This window comes from Sinocyclocheilus rhinocerous, unplaced genomic scaffold (genome assembly GCF_001515625.1).
Source record: "Sinocyclocheilus rhinocerous isolate Xijiao unplaced genomic scaffold, SAMN03320098_v1.1 scaffold100, whole genome shotgun sequence".
NCBI lineage: Eukaryota > Metazoa > Chordata > Actinopteri > Cypriniformes > Cyprinidae > Sinocyclocheilus > Sinocyclocheilus rhinocerous.
This window is the reverse complement of record NW_015624543.1, coordinates 575,482-592,696: the sequence shown is the minus strand read 5'-3', so window position 1 is coordinate 592,696 and position 17,215 is coordinate 575,482. Positions and strand designations below refer to the sequence as shown.

General features: G+C 32.9%; 2 protein-coding genes across 2 annotated transcripts in view; both read right to left on the bottom strand.

The window, feature by feature from the left end:
* Nucleotides 1-3,799: 3,799 nt before the first annotated feature.
* Nucleotides 3,800-6,392, bottom strand: LOC107741989 (mitochondrial import inner membrane translocase subunit Tim21-like). The gene is made up of 6 exons (XM_016554829.1): nucleotides 5,978-6,392; nucleotides 5,328-5,390; nucleotides 4,602-4,699; nucleotides 4,432-4,505; nucleotides 4,251-4,356; nucleotides 3,800-4,168 (listed from the first exon to the last, which is right to left on the bottom strand). Exons 1-6 carry the CDS (start codon nucleotides 6,246-6,248, stop codon nucleotides 4,076-4,078), a joined length of 705 nt encoding a protein of 234 aa, XP_016410315.1. The 5' UTR covers nucleotides 6,249-6,392; the 3' UTR covers nucleotides 3,800-4,075.
* Nucleotides 6,393-9,564: 3,172 nt separating this feature from the next.
* The window catches only part of LOC107741667 (neuropilin and tolloid-like protein 1), a 107,239-nt gene continuing 99,588 nt past the window's right edge, over nucleotides 9,565-17,215 (bottom strand). Inside the window, exons 8-11 of the mRNA XM_016554438.1 lie at nucleotides 14,825-14,938; nucleotides 12,539-13,115; nucleotides 11,268-11,342; nucleotides 9,565-9,685 (exon numbers count right to left, since the gene is read on the bottom strand). Of these exons, the coding sequence (XP_016409924.1) occupies nucleotides 11,282-11,342; nucleotides 12,539-13,115; nucleotides 14,825-14,938 (752 nt within the window). The 3' untranslated portion in view covers nucleotides 9,565-9,685; nucleotides 11,268-11,281. The remainder of the gene's footprint in view (nucleotides 9,686-11,267; nucleotides 11,343-12,538; nucleotides 13,116-14,824; nucleotides 14,939-17,215) is intronic.

Here is a 17,215-nt window from a genome sequence, read left to right as displayed (position 1 = left end):
AGGTATTCGGCCAATCACAACGCATTGGATAGCTGGCCAATCAGAGCACACCTCGCTTTTTCAGACCGATGAGCTTTGTAAAAATCGTCGCCTTTCAGAAAGGCGAGGCATAGAGGAGAAACAATAATGTACATTATGTGGAAAATAATGTTTTTTTAACCTTAAACCGCATAAACACATTTCATTACACCAAATACACAAAATAATGTTCTTTTTAGCAACGTCATATGACCCCTTTAATATTTGCCTGGAAACATTTTTCAGAAATCTTTGAATAGAATAGAAAGTTCAAAAGAACAGCATTTAAAGAAGAAATTGTTTGTAACAGTCACTTTTGATTTATGATTTAATTTAATGCATCTTTGCTGAATGAAAGTATTTATTTTTATTTTTAAAAATAAAAAAAAATAGAAATCGTACGACTCTAAACTTTTTAACGGTAGTGTATATATACAGTATATAATGTTTAAATAAAAGAAATTGAGCTTTTTTATAATTAATATATCATCCAAAATATTTAATTTTATTAGATGACTAACAGTTTCAAACTCAAAACAGTTTCAAACTCAAAAAAAAAGAGAAAAAGAATCAGAGAGAATAAGACAAACTAATATTTATTTTGGTGTAATCTAAAACTGACTGAACAGTGATGAGGGTTACACAGTGGATTTAAAAACATTTTCAGTGCTTAATCACAACATCCTTTTCCCCTTACTTGATCAAAGGGAAAAAGATTTGTCTATAAGCGTATATCAGTGTCTCTGCCATTTACCTAGTCAAATCTACTGTGAAATGTCAACAGGAGATACCATAACATATTACACTTCAGTCTATCTTATTGTCTTGCTGAATGTACAATGAGTTCATGAGACCCACACTGTACTGCAACAGGAAGTTAAACTATGTCATGTTTCCAAACAGCGATTATATCAGCAGCGGTTGACGCACAGCCAAGCTGGCCACACCTCGAAAAAAAAAAAACCATCTGATTGGACTGAACTTGTAGTTTACTCACATTTTGTCTCTCGCAGATCTGGTGCAGGTACGCTCGTCCTCCAACAATGACGATCTGAGCGTTTCGGGGATTGCTGAGGTACGCAGCTAGCTGTCTTTGCCTTGAGCGATACCAGCAGATGTAGAAGAAGATCTTAATCATAATAAATATTATGACGACTCTAAAACAAGATAAAGAACAAGTTCAAAGTCTCAAAGGCACAAGCATGACTTAATATTATTACATCACGTTGCGTGATACATGCCATAAACAAAATGACCAATTAAAGTAAACTGAAATAAACAAAATCAATGCTGACACAATGTTAAAGCACAAATGAGGCAATACAACTGTAATCACATGAAAACTTACATGTACCAGTACAGCTCCATGTTTCTCACCAGTTGGTATCAATTACCATAATCAGCTTCCAAGCTGTCAAACAGAAATATGAACCAATAACAGAGTTTGGTAAGATCTGCAAAGGAAAACATCAATTTGAGATCTAGGCAATATTGATTTACTCATGATTATAATAATCCAACCCACATATGAATAATTATTCAAACTGTCAACTGATCTCATGTTTAAAGGGGTCATATGATGTTGCTAAAAAGAAAATGATTTTGTGTATTTGGTGTAATGAAATGTGTTTATGCGGTTTAAGGTTAAAAAAACACATTAGCGCCACGTAAACATAAAACCATGTCTGCAATTGTGATCGGAGAAAAGACAAAATAAAAACGCTACTCTACACTGCCCAAAACTCACGTTTGAATCGTCAGTGGCAAATTTTTTAAATATAAAAAAACGTACTTACAGTCTGTGAGCCAGAACAGCCGGCATTGTCGTCTACTCTACCAATATCAGGAAACAGTCCTCCATAAAATGCGCTGGACATATCGGAATTAGGGATGTAACGATTAATCGCGAGCCGGTTGAACATCGATTTAAATATGTGACGATTCAAATCGGTTGAGATGCTAAACATAGTGAGGTAGATATGTTTGGGGCGTGTTAGAACGAGCCGTTTTAGGTAGGCGTGGTTGACTTAACTTTTATAAGAATATCTCTTTGGATTTGAGACATTAGTCTTTGCAACTTTACAGATCTTCTTTATGCACCAAGAGCTTGTAACACTCCAAAGAGAAAGGAAAATTTTAAATCGCATCATATGACCCCTTTAAATCAGCTCAGATTCTTATAATCACACTAGAAACATTTAAAATAGACTTTATTTCAAATATATTGTGTAACAAACAAGGTTGCGTTACTGTTATACAAGCAGAAAACTGAAAACAAACTCTCACAAGCACACGCTTAGTTCACCAATATAAACAAACAAACATCGCACGGGAACACCAACCCTTTAAATGGACTCATAAGGCTTTTTCTAGTTATATAATATTAATACAACTTGTCATAAAGAAAAGCAGCTCACCTTTAAACGCGTTTTAAGTGGCGTTATAATCCAGTTTTAGCCAGCTAACGAAGCATCTGCTCCTCATGTACACGGAGGAAGTCGCTTTGCTAACGGGCTACAAAATATGTTTAACGTTACCTTCATAAAATACAAACACCGACTCCTGGGTGTAATTTTTCGAGCTGCTCGGCTTCACTGGCTGATTTTAGGCCGAGTGTGGCTCCTCGCTCTGTTAGTAAATGCTAATACGCAAGAGCCTCAAAGAGCTTCCGAGAAATCTTGAGTGCTGTGTGTTTTTTTCCATGAGCAAACGGATGGGTTTTGTTGTAGTTCTTGTCTCGCAAGGCGTTTGCACTTCCGTGGAGTCATGGGAGAAGAACGTCAAATTAAAAGTCTTTCATTGTTTATTTTACGTTTTTGTTGTCGTAATTTACTAATTTAGATGCAAATGTATTATTATTATTATTGTTATTATTTATTTAAGTTTAAAACCGTAGATATGCTACTAAGACCTTGCGAGCGTCCACATAGTAGCTATATATTTTATATGTAATGTTTTCATATAATCTTAAATATAATTTGCCTGCTGAGTTTTGTACCGGAAGATCATATTGTAAGAACGGTTCAAAAATAGAAATAAACCGCCACCTACCGGGCACAAGAAGCGTTCATGATTGCAAGGTTAAATTAATAACTATAAGTTGATATATGTATATGTTACTTAACAATCTCATGTCAATGGGGTATTTTATCATATTGCATGTGAAAAAAATTGGACAATAAAAACATGTTTGAACGTACATACTACCTGTATATGCAAAATTAAAGTTCATTTAGTTATATATCTGTCAGTTACATATTTTTGCCATTATTTGTCCAATTGCTAATTTTCTTTTTGCCATTTGTTACTCTTCTGTATAACAATGACAATAAATATATTTTTAATACATTTTCACTAAATTTAAAAGAAATATATATCAGGAAATATAACCTTAGTATAGATGAATTTACATTGCATTAAATGTTTCAAAGAAATAACAACAGACCATTTACAATAAAGGCCTGTATATGCAAAATTAAAGTTCATTTAGTTATATATCTGTCAGTTACATATTTTTGCCATTATTTGTCCAATTGCTAATTTTCTTTTTGCCATTTGTTACTCTTCTGTATAACAATGACAATAAATATATTTTTAATACATTTTCACTAAATTTATAATTTATAATATATATCAGGAAATATAACCTTAGTATAGATGAATTTACATTGCATTAAATGTTTCAAAGAAAGAACAACAGACCATTTACAATAAAGGTATCAAATTGCTTTATTAACCGATATTCAAGTTACAGTAAATTGAATAAAACTGCTTTTCTATATTAATTCTATAATTGATCTTTATTTCAAAGCACAGATTTTATAATAAAAACGTGCAAATCCTTGTACAGAATACCAGATGTTTCAGTACAAGCACTCTCATGTCCAAATATCTAGATTATCACAAGTTTATGTAGACTAATCTGTGGAAGATCAATACAACAAAATTCAAACGTGACAAATCCAATTCCGATTCAATTATCAGAGCTTAAATTCAATTGTCAGAGCTCGTCTGCTACTGAAATTCCCAATACTGCATAACACTGTTAAAACCCTTTTTATCTGTTGTCTTCAATGACGATGGTCCTCCTGGGATACGTGTCTATGTCTACAAAGATATACCTGAATTCATATTTTCCAGTCTCAGGATTCTGTCGGAAGAAGCAGTAGTTTGTCATATACGTGTCAACATGAAACTAATATAACCATTTTTATTGAGAAGTTGTAATGTACCTCCTTTGATTCAGAATTAACAGTTCCCCGTAATCCTGGTTCAGATCCCTCAATGTAAAATTTCAGCCGCATGTACTTGAGTCCATCCTTCATGTACTCAACATGACTGAAGGAAAAATCTTGTTAACCATATGTGAGGTGTAACAGAAGTGTTTGTATTTATTTATATTCTAAATTTTACCTGACTTGTTGTCTTCTTCCACGCCGACTGGTCTCCCCAAAACCTTTGATGGGCTCTCCAAAAGCTCCAATTACCTTTACATACAGCAAATACCTGATTTATTCAGGCATTTAACATATTTGGTTTGTATATTTTTATAGTTTAAAATAAACAAATCACCATATGCTGACCTCTGGGTGAGATCTGCACCTCTCAAAAGCTTGCCCATAAATTTTGCTCGGGCTTGAAGAGGAAAACAGCTCTTGAAAGACCACATACAGCAGTCCACCTAATAAGGATGACAACCAGATCATTTATTACACTCTTAAACATACACAATTTAATTTAGTATTTTTTAATTGAGCTCTATGATAATAACATCATCAAACAGATGTTTGAACCAGAGCCAGATCATGGTCCCATAAGGCCCTGGGTACACATCTTTAGATCAGCGTTGTTAATGTTAACTAAAACTAAAACAATTTAAATTCATTTAGGTAATTTAAATAAAGCTGAAATAAAATAAAATATAAATATTAGATTTAAAGAAAAAAATGAAATTTACAACATATTACACAAAAATTATAAAAAATTGTTAACTAGCTCAAATAAATGCAAGTACTAAAATCTCTAAAACTGAAATAAAAATAAATTAAAGCTAAATAGAAATATTACAAAACAAAAACTAAAAAATGACAAAAACACAACAAAATGACTTAAACTAAAATTAAAACACCTGGGGGGGAAAAATCTAATTCAAAACATTAAAAATAGTATATAAATAATACTAAAATAAACCCAATCATCATTATTAGGAAATTCATTTTGGTGCCTAAAAGTCCCGGTGGTATGAAGCCCAGGCCCCTGGTTAAGGCCCCTCGGCCCTGGTTCATGCCAAATCTAACACGTCACGTCACCTGTTACACTGAGTCCAATGAGCACCACAATCAAATAGGTGAAATCTTTGCCAGCTTGTTTGACTGTTGAGGAAAGACAAAACAGAATCAGACATTTATATACTGAATAGCTATAATGAATCTTGAAGAAAAAAACATCATAGTGACAACAGTTCCTGCCAAAATAACATATCTATTGTGGTTAGCGTAACTACTATAAGAATATAAAAGATATATAGCCAGGATAAAAAAAAAGCTTTGGGTAACACTTTACAATAAAGTCCCATTAGTTAACGTTAGTTAATGCATCAGCTAATAGTAATTAACAATGAGCAATACATTTGTACAGTATTATTAAAATTTTCTAATGGTACTTTATATCAGCTCTGGTCCATTAAATATTATTAACAGACAACTTTTGATTTCAAAAATTGAAAATTAGCATAAATAAATGTTTCAAAAATATTCCAATTGTTAGTTCATGTTAGCTAATGTAGTTAACTAATGTTAACAAATTGATTTTTTGTTTATTTGTAAAGTGTAGCTTAAGAATCATTTTGTTTCAATACTTTTTTTCTAGTGACAGTGGTTGGTAATACCGATTCCTAACCCTAACTATGGTTATTTTGGCGGAAACTATGGTTACTATGTTAATTTTGTGCTGCACGTACCTTTCTGTGCTGCAGACGGGCTTGGAGGTGTGTGGGAACTTCTGGAAACTGGCACCTGGTCCGTGCCCTTCCCATCGTTCCTACTACAAAAATGAACTCCAGTGTAAAGCGAGCGAGTGTGATAAAATGTCCACTTGGACGCAGGACATCGGTTTGTTTGAAAAACAGGTCGTAAAGCGGAGGTCTGTAGTGGTAATCTGACAAGCACACGTTTTAATATATGCTGCAGACACTTTGTCGTTCGTCCGATTCTGAATACTGAATACATCATGATTCCTTCTAATATGATAAATGATCTGTCTAGAAAGTTAACCTAAACGATGTACCGTGCATAACTCTGATGCTGACTTTCACATGTCTTCTTATCGTTTACAGGTTGCCATATTGAACTCCCATTAGTTGTTGGCTTCACGCCTTCTGCCTTCATTTTTCAAAATAAAAGTCCAGATTCACGTAAAGAGGGCGAGGCGGCTCAGAATTTTATCACTGGAATTTTTCTTTTGGTACTAAAATATTTAACTGTAACACTAACAAACACAAAACGTGTTTACAATATTTCAAGACGTTGCATTTTAAAATTCTAGAAACCACACCTATAATTACAATAATGTAACCAAAATAAAACATTTTAGAAATGTTGTGGAAAACGTAGTCTGGTAGTCTTCAGAAACGTCGTATTTCTTTCTTTAAAAAAAAAAAAAAAAAAAAAACACAGCTAAAACCAGCCTAAGCTGGGTGGCTGGTTTTAGCTGGTATCTCAGCCTGACCAGCTAAGACCAGCCAAAAACCCTCTAAAGCCAGCCTGCTGACCAGCTATGACCAGGCTGGACAACCAGCTAAAACCTGCCAACCAGCTTAGGATGGTTTTAGCTGTGTTTTTTTTTTGCAGCAGGGAAATACAAAAAAAAAAAAAAACTGGCCCAAACTACATATTTTTATTTATGTTTTATAACATAATCTGAACCTTTGAAAGTTTCTAAAACATAAAAAATACTGAAATACAATCAGGTAAAATTGTGGAACATTATTTCTCTACTTTTAACAAACTTCATTAACAAATCTCTGCCAGCAACTTAATTATAAACATTCACTTCGTTTTTGGAATTACTCATAGTATTTTAACTTTGTGAACGAAAGTCAATAAACAAAATGTGTTATGTATTCATGTTGTAAAGATACATTGCTGTCTCTTTTGCATTGTATTACATACATGGCATCTTCATTTTTGTAATTGCATATTAGCAAATTTCTGTCTAATATTTTCCATACCAACTCTCATATTTACAATGCTCTTTTCATTATTCAGAAGTTACAAAGCCTTGAAGGAACATCCTTGATTTATTTGACATTTGTATTCCATAATCTGCTAAATTTTGTTTCAATTCCCATTTCCATTCATCTATGAGTGTCCATGACATATACCTTTATTAATCAGTGTATACATATCAGCCTATCTTACCAGCTAACACATGCATTAAAAACATCTTTCTAAAAACCTTTTTGTTACTAGAAAATCACTTTCAAAGTAGTCAAACAGAATATGTTTGTATCACTTTATTTAAAACAATCCGTCCAGCATAAATCAAATATATTAACGAAATACGTTGTGTCAAATTAATAGGTTTCTCAAATCGTAAGTAGAAGGGAAGTAATATGATATGGTGTGCAACTTGATACCAATTCTTTGAAAATCTTGCTCGGCACACTTACGTTATATGCATAGACATGACCGTAATTGACCTTAATGTTGAACATTAAGAGAATAAGTCTTGTGTTTAAACATCTGAGATGCTAGTCAGAGACATCTAACTAGGCAATAGTCACAGTAAAATCACTCCTGTAAAAGGAGGATTACAAACGACACCTGTTTATAAGCTGGTTCAAGTATCGCACCGTATGGTTTGAGAACATTTTAAAGGTCTTGAACTATGCTTCTCGCAAAGTAAAAACGTTATGCAACTACTCAGGACATTACAGTTTGTATTGAAAAATAATCTGAGCATTACAATCATCAAATCGGAGGAAGCAAAAACATGTCTCATATTCCACTGAATGAAAAATGTACATCAGTTTGTATTTTCAGTTTCAGTCCAGTGTCTGAAAATTTGTTTTAGTCCACAAGAGCTTCACAGTATCAGCTACTTTTAGAAGAGTCGGTGTCGAGATATTCCCCATCAAATTCTAAAAATTGACAAAGTAAGTTGTCACAAAGTCGCACCCCTTCAGATTCTTTGAGGCTGTTTCCACAAGATGTCAGTCAGGAGAGGTGTAGGGTATGATGTAACAACCTGCAAGGAAATGAACAGACTATTAAACTTCAGATCTAAAAATGGATTTCATTCACATTCCATATTCATGTTTAAAAGAACGAACGTGTTGGTATTTACACTACTGTTCAAAAGTTTGTGGTCAGATTTGTATGATTCTTTAATGATTATGAAAAAAATGATCTTATGCTCACCCAGGCTGCATTTATTTGATCAAAAATAAACACAGTAAGTACAAATTAAAATATTTTGTCATATATATATAAATATATATGTAATAAATATATGAATAAAATATTCTATTTAAATTTTTTTCAGCATCATTACTCCAGTCTTCAGTGTAATATGCTGATTTTGTTCTTAAGAAGCATTTCTTAGGATTGTTTCCTAATTGTAATTGATACAATTACACAGTATAAACTTAAAATTCTATCAGAAGTCAGAATTGTCAGAATTGTGAGATATCCATCATTTGTTCTAAACAACAGCAACTGAAAGCATTTATATATATAACATTTGTATGCCACACATAAAATTACATTTTAAACTAATAAACATAAAACATTTAAAAGTATATAACATCAAAATTGTATAAAAGTAAAAAGCTGGAACTAACCTTTTGTGCCTTCCACTTCAGATGACATTTTGTCTACATATAACAAGAAAGCGTAAATTCACCCATAATGTAAATTCATTCATTAATTCCTCAAAAAGCATTTATTTTTTACTTTGTTTATATAGTTTCAATTCTAAAACAAAAATGTCAAGACAATGGGCTGACGGACAGAAACACTGACAATTCATTTTAATTAGAATGGTAATTTTAGTTTAAAAATGTAGCTTGAAAAAACAGGGACATTTGACATATATTGTGTATTTGTAATTAAACCTATTTACAATCAATTAGTCTTGGGTTTGATGCTGTACCTAAATGCGCAGTCACTCACTTTAAAAATGAAAAAGAAAACATGCATGCAAATCATAACATTAAAGTGACTGACAGATATGTGGATAGAGAGTGTTTGCTGAAAGTCACAAATATCCGACGTCTTAAATAAAATCATTATAACAAATAAAACGACAACTTTTGGTGGCAAAACATGACAATAAAATGCATGCACTACAACAGTCCTGAAAGTACTAATTCACATCTATTCAAATAAATGAACAAACTTTCATGTAATGTTCTGCAATCCTAAATAAGTAACCTTAAAAAAGGCAATGTGCCTTAAATTAGGAACTGCACGTTAAAGCAATTTCATCACAGTCACTTCCTTTGTTACCAAATCCACATCCTCCTTTACATCTGCAGGATGTTTTGATACATTTATCTTTAAAATGTCCATGTTATTATCATGCTGGTGTATATCTCCGGTCCACATTTTCATATTTCATTGAAGCCCGTTCGTACTGATCCAGGATTGCACTATTTTCAAGAAGTCTACACGACGGAGACAATGCATGATGGGAGATGAGAAAAAACACAGCATTGCACATTACACAGTATGACACACACACAAAATCATTTGCAAAGCACAAACATAACAAAATCACCATTAATATGAAGAAATGCTGCTCTTTGTAGATTATTAAGACTGACAAAAACTTAATGTCATGTTTAAAAGGATAAAACACAGTGTATATCATAGTATAGGTAAAATGCATAAGTAAACTGTTTGGAAAGTTTACACAAATTTGTGTTTCTTTTTTTAATTTAAAGCTATCAAAGACATTTTAAATGGATATTTCACCAAAAAGGAAGCGTCTCTCATTATTTACTCACCCTCATGTTGTTTTAGACCCCCTTTCTTCTGTGCAACACAGAAAGGTGAATTTTGGAAGAATATTATGAAAGTGAATGATAGTGTTGTTATTGTTATTAATTAAAATTGTAATTGAAATGGTAAACCTAAAAGTGTGGTCAAACTATAGCTGAAAAAATATATATAATATAAGAACTTAAAACAACATTAAAAACTTAAACAAAAATCGCAAATGTTACTTTGCCAGCCAACTGAAATAAATATGTTGAAGTGCTAAAATTACTAAAAGAATATGTAGAAATTAAATATGTAGAAATAAGAAAATGACAAAAGCACATAACAAAATGACTTTAAACTTTGAAATCTGAACATACATATATACATGGCTAATTCTAAATATGAATAAATACTATAATAATATATTAATATGAATAAATACTGAAATAAATAAATAAATAAATGACCAAATTACTAAAACCTTAATTAAAATGAAATCTAGAAATGTTACCTTTGCAACTAACTGACATAAGCACTATACAATGACTAAATCACTAAAAATACTGAAATTATTATATATAACCAAATTGCTATGTATATACATAAAACACAAGGTATGAGTCAATTCAAAATATGAATAAATACTAAAACAGTATATAAATAATCCTAAAATAACACTGGTGAATGATACTTTAATGGTGCTCTATTTGTCATTTTGGACAAGGTATTCTACAAAAATTCACCTTTTGTGTTTCACTGAAGAAAGTCAGTCAGGGTGAGTAAATAACATTTTTAAAAGCACTCCTATTTTTGTTCACAAACTACAATTTCCTTTCATTAGGGTTGAATGTTGACAATAAAAGTGTATGTAAGACAAGCACAGATGGCCCTTGAAGAAGTGTTGTTCTTCAGCTGCCCATACTTTTTTACCATCTTGTAAGGAGTACTTAAATTTGCCTTTGACTGTATCTGAAATGCCTATTTTGATATCCTTAATAAAAATCATCAGATTGATTCCATGCACATCAGAACTGAACGTGATAACATACAAAACAAATGAAAGAAAGCTAAAATGACAAGCAACATATAGGACCTCACCAATAAGCAAGATGATCAACAAGTCCTAATGATGGCCATCTCAATGACAATGAAGGGTTTCGACAAAACAGGAATAAAATAGTACAAGAAAAAAATGAACACTGACTCACAGTGACTAGACAAACATTTAAAAACATGAAATTAAGTGTGTTTAAAGAGTCTTACCTTCAGATTGTCTGTTACACCCTAGTTGTGTTGTACTCAGATTCATGTTTGTTTAGAGACCCAATGAGGCAGAACCTGGAATATCATTGCTTTTATGTTTAATATCATGGTATTTGCTGCATAAGGAATTATAATGCACATTTCATTTGTTTGGGGTCTAGTTCTTTTGCATCCTGTCAGGAGAGCATTAAAAAACATGCCCGAAATGTGCATGTATATAATCAGTTTATCTTTTTTACACTGAAAATCACTTCATAAAGCTTTAAGCCATTATCAAGAATTAGACGAATAGAAACACTCTTTTTTTCATTTCCTTTTCTCTTAGGGATGCTTATTTTGCAACTGTTCAAAAGTTTGGGGTCAGTAAGTTTTTAAAATGTTTTTGAAAAAATTATCTTATGCTCATCAAGGCTGCATTTATTTGATCAAAAATACAGAAAAACAGTAATATCGTGAAATATTTTACAATTTAAAACAACTGTTTTCAATTTTAATATATTTTGAAATGTAATTAATTCCTGTGATGACAAAGCTGACATTTCAGCATCATTACTCCAGTCTTCAGTGTCACATGATCCTTCAGAAATCCTTCTAAAATGCTGATTTGCTGCTCAAGAAACATTTATTATTATCAATATAAAAAAAAAACAGTTGTGATGCTTAATATTTTAATGCATTTTATTTCAGGATTCATTGATAAATATAGCAATTTAAAGAACAGCATTTATTTGAAATGGTAATGTCTTTACTGTCATTTTTGATCAGCTAAATATACATACTTGCGGAATAAAAATATTAATATCTTTAAAAATAGAATTCTTACTGACCCCAAACTTTTGAACACTATATATCATCAAAACTGAAGCCGTTTCGATAATTTCAAATATAATATTCTCTCTGAAAATGAACCTCTGAAAAATACAAAAAAAAAGTGTTTATCCCTCAGTTCCATCTTCATGCAGCATGTCTATAACTGAACATTAATCTTAAGATATCAGCTTTGCTGATAGAGGCCTGTAAACATGCAGCAGGCATATTCTGCATCTCTTTTACAAACCCAACTCTGACTGTGACAGCTGTCTTAGTGACAAAAAAGAGAAGATCAAAGCAAAAAAAGAATGAGATAAGAAAAAAAAAACAGCTAAAAAAAAATCAATGGGAAGCTGAGTAGAGAAGCTAAAACGGAATAAAAAAACTAAAAGTGGGAGTAAATCGTTCCAAAATATGCAATAAGTAGATTTTTTTCTCATCAAAAATCAATGGATACTGACCGCTGCACTGCTTTCTCGTGTCTGGACAGCCTGTGGCTGGTGGTGGGCACTTCCTCCAGGTCATCGTCCAGGTCACAGGCATCCGCGGCATCTTGTGAGTAGGTGTGTCTCATTACCAGAATGTTCCTGCGGTTGGTTTGGGGAGGAAGCGGCCCCAAGGGCTGCGGTGGGAGGTCCGTCAGGATGGCGGCCGTGGCCTCGCGGGCGCTCAGGTTGGTGCGGCTGCCCTTGCTGCTGGACAGCTGCGAGGACCCGCAGTGATGCTCGTGGACGCAGCGCGAGGAGGCGCACCGGAGCTTGTGGTAGCTCTCAAAGTCCTCGGCCAGCTCGGCCAGGTCCGCGGAGGTGGCTGCCGCGCTGCGGAGAGTGCAGAGCTCGTAATGCGGTGGCTCCTGGAACACCTCCTGGAACATGGTGGGGTCAAAGTCCTCCCGCCTCAGGATGTACTTCTTCCGCGGCTGCTTGATTTGGACGATGACTGATACGACCAGGAGGATCAGTACGATGCAGCATGTTACGCCGATGATGGTGCCGTTGGTGTTGTTGAGGTTGTCCAGGATGTTGGCTTTCCGCTTTTCTGCAAAACACAACATAAAGCGTAATAAATTATTACTGCAGGCATGCAATGTCATCGCAGGTTACCTTCTGTTGAAACTGTTGTACCAAAGAGATTACAAACAGCACGCAGAAGTAGTAAATCATTCTAATGGGAGAGCTTTGACATTTATGTAGCACAGTGAGAGTATAACATCTGTGCTGGCTTTGGTTCAACGGAGAGGAGCATTTGTATTCAGAGGTGCAGACAAACCACAAATGAAGGCTTTATGATATGTTTCCAAAATGAAATATGACGTTATTGTACTAAAAAATTATTGAAATATTTTCTGCATATTTTTTTACATTAATTATTTAGTAGTATTTATTGTAGTATTGTAATTAATGTTTTTCTGTTTATCTTGGTCTGAGAAAAATATTATATAAGCTGCATTGTATTCTAAAGCTGACATATATTATATGATATGTGATACATGCTGTTTCCATTAAATAATTAAATAATTTGGCTTTCATAATGTCACTGTAATGACACTAAAACAATTATTCAAATATTATCTTTGTATATACATATTGTTCAAATAATTTTCTTTGTATATATATTTTTTAAATATGAATTATTTTGTAATATTTACAATATTTTTGTAAGTATTGTTTTTTCTTACTTCTTATTTCATACTGTTCGTCTTGGTCTGGGGAAAATATTAAGTATTTAAAATTGATAGATATTATACGATATCTGATACACATCTAATGTATTGTTTCCATGAAATAATTTGGCTTTTATGATGTCATTGTACTAAAACCAAATCAAATTATTCAAATACTATCAGCATATTTTTATATATATATATATATATATATATACATACATTCTTCTTATTACTATTTTAAACTAATGCTAAATAAAAAGATGTGATTAATCTTTCAACCAATCTTTAGAAAGCAAAAGCAAATAGCAATAAAATTTACTTTATAAATGTGTTAAAAAACATCTCTGAAGTTAACATACAAAGACAAGCCTAAAAAATACATTTTTAAGTGTTTTTCCATCTTAAATGTTCAATGAACCCCCAAAATTAATATCATTAAATTAAACTGAGTATTTATTATATCAATTAAGTTATACATTTAATTAAAACCAGTAATGATGGACAAATATCAAGGATGCTCAATGTTTTAGGTGAAATATTTTCTGAATAAATGAGCAAAAAAAAAAACAAATTTCATTTATTTACTTACTTACTATTGTAAAAAACAATCTGTGCTAAAACACCACTCCCGTATCCTCTACGGAGGCTCCCGGCACTATTTCCAACATTCATTTAATTCAGCTTGGACAGCTTATGTGAAATATAAGCACAGATATAACCGAACTGCACTTAAGAATTGATGCTATTATTCAAACCCAGCCTGAGCCACAGTCATTCACATATACAAATGGATTTCTAGTGGCCAGCTCATTTTTCTTAGCGACATTACAGTAGCATATGCAAAGTCAATCAATGAACTCCAGCGCAGAGGTTTGAAGGCTTTATAACAAGGTATTTTTTAATAGCTGTGTGAAAGCAGTGATATTTTGTTGACTAGCTATCAAGCGTGAAGGGGACAAAGTAAGACAATGCTTCTACCCAAGTATTGATTTTCATTTAGAGAAAAACGAAGGCCGACATATTTTCGTACAAACCTCTAAACATTGAGAGGATATTAAATAAAGAAAAAAGCACAATTTACCTTTGCAGTGGTTTTCGTCCCAAGGGTAGACGCAGTTCTGGACTCCGTTGCACACCAGTGTGTTGTTGATACACATGTTACTATGGCAAAAGAAAGTATCTGCCTCACAGGGAGCTGATGAGAGGGAAAAACAGATAATAGATAATACTAATGTCATATTACACTTCATTTCTTCCTGTTAATAAGATGCTGTCTATAATCTTACCTTCTGAACACAATTAATCTCACAAATCACACTGGATTCAATACAATACAATACATCTGTGCATCAATACAGTTCAAATTTAGAAAGCCATTACTCAATCCAACCAAATCAAATTCTGTTGCCTTCTGCTAGACATGAATTTTAATCCAGCTTTTCAAATATGCATGGAAACAAGTCTGTAGAAGCTGCGCAGATATCTTGTAATATTTCTATTAATATTATTCTGGTTTAATCCCAAGAAAGAGTCTATATAGGCATATACTGTGAATTAAAATCCTTAAAGGGATAGTTCACCCGAAAATGAATATTTTGAGTAAATGAATCATTTACTCACCCTCATGTTGTTCCAAACCTCTATGAGTTGAACACAAAAGAAGATATTTTGAAGAATGTTGGTAACCAAACAGTTGCTGGTAGCCACTGACTTCTATAGTATGGAAAAAAATACTGGAAGTTAATGGCTACCAGCAACTGTTTGGTTATCAACAAATGCAGGTTTGGAACAACATGGGAGTGAATAAATGATGACAAAATGTGCATTTTTTGGTGAACTTTCTTTTAAAATTGATAAAAAATTCTGAGATAATTTCATGAGTTTCTGTTAATTGCCTATATGTAATGCAGGCACAAACTGCAAGTATAATATTTCCAAAAGTGCTAATATCACTCAAGATCAAAGAAGATTAATCTAATAATATAATATAATACATTAGGGTGGATGTTTGAACATTTCATTTGAACTTAAAAATGAACGAATGTCTCTGAAATCATAAAATGATAAAGGAGAAAGTATTCATAAAGAGAACCTCTTGTAACATTTACAGCATTTACACTATCAGCAGACTCAATTAAAGCCAAGGTGACTTTCAGAATGGGCGGAGCTTCGGCCTCAATCACCTCGCATGCATAAGTACCTCACACGCCCACCAATGTGTGGCCAGTTCCCACATACCTCACTTGACATGCTTATTTTGCAGTCTGCAGGGGACATCACCGAGTTTGTACAAAAAAAAACCTTAAAATAACACAGCTTCAGGGTTGACTGGTTGTACATTGCGGATTTATTAATGACCTTATTCCCAAGCTGTTCCCAGGTGAGAAATAACGACGTAAATTAGGATGAGTCATCATTCCAGAAGTGCTGTCCTCAGGACTCTCGACTTCATATTCTGATTCAGTTTCACTTTCCACCACAAGGTCGCGCTGCAGGCCTGTACCTCTCCTAAGTAAGTCACTAAACGAGACTGGACTTTATTTAAGGTGATTCAACCTCCATATATATTAATTTCTTGAGACCTTATAATGAGAGTGGTAACACTTTACAAAAAGGTCTCAGTTGTCAACCAGTTAATGCATGAGCAAATCTGAACTACCATTTTAGCAATTTCTATTTTTTTTTTTACAGCATTTATTAATATTTGTAAATGTTAATGTTCCTAATGTTAACAGATAAAACTTTTGATTAAAAAAGCATTAGTAAATGTTCAAATTTATATTAGTCAGATTAATAAATGCAATGTTATGTTCATTGTTAGTTCATGTTAACTATTTTAGTTAACCAAAAAAAAACAAAACAATGTTAACAAATTAAACCTTAATGTAAAAGTATTACCATAAAAGTAGCCATTTGCACATTAGCCAGTGCACTAATTAAACAACTTTTACAAGAAAAAGAAGAAGAAGAAAAAAAAAAAAACACCAATGTGGACAAGTTATCACTTTCTAAAAATAAAAGTCCTGATATTAAAAGATTTAAATACTTTTTGGTTTAATTAGTAATATATGTAAAAACATGGACAAACCACATCATGAAAATCAGCCATTGGACACGAAATGCACAGCAAAATGTTTTGATTCAGTACTTTTTGTCTTGTTTTCCAGTACAAATATCTAAACATTCTTAAATCAAGTTGCAATTACTTAAAGGGGTCATATGATGCAATTTCATTTTTTCCTTTCTCTTTGGAGTGTTACAAGCTCTTGGTGCATAAAGAAGATCTTTAAAGTTGCAAAGACTAAAGCCTCAAATCCAAAGAGATATTCTTTATAAAAGTTAAGAGTCAGCCACACCTACCTAAAACGGCTCGTTCGAACACGCCCCCACATATCTACCTCACTATGTGGGAAGATTTGCATAACGCCGCCCAAATGTTCACGCAAAGAAAGAAGGCGTAACTTTCATTCTC

Coding starts and splice junctions, on each gene's coding strand:
- LOC107741989 (XM_016554829.1), bottom strand. CDS start 6,248: ATGATGTATTCAGTATTCAGAATCGGACGAACGACAAAGTGTCTGCAG. Junction 4,700..5,327: donor CATTGGACTCAGTGTAACAG/GTGACGTGACGT, acceptor CATCCTTATTAG/GTGGACTGCTGTATGTGGTC. Junction 4,506..4,601: donor GGTGCAGATCTCACCCAGAG/GTCAGCATATGG, acceptor CTGTATGTAAAG/GTAATTGGAGCTTTTGGAGA.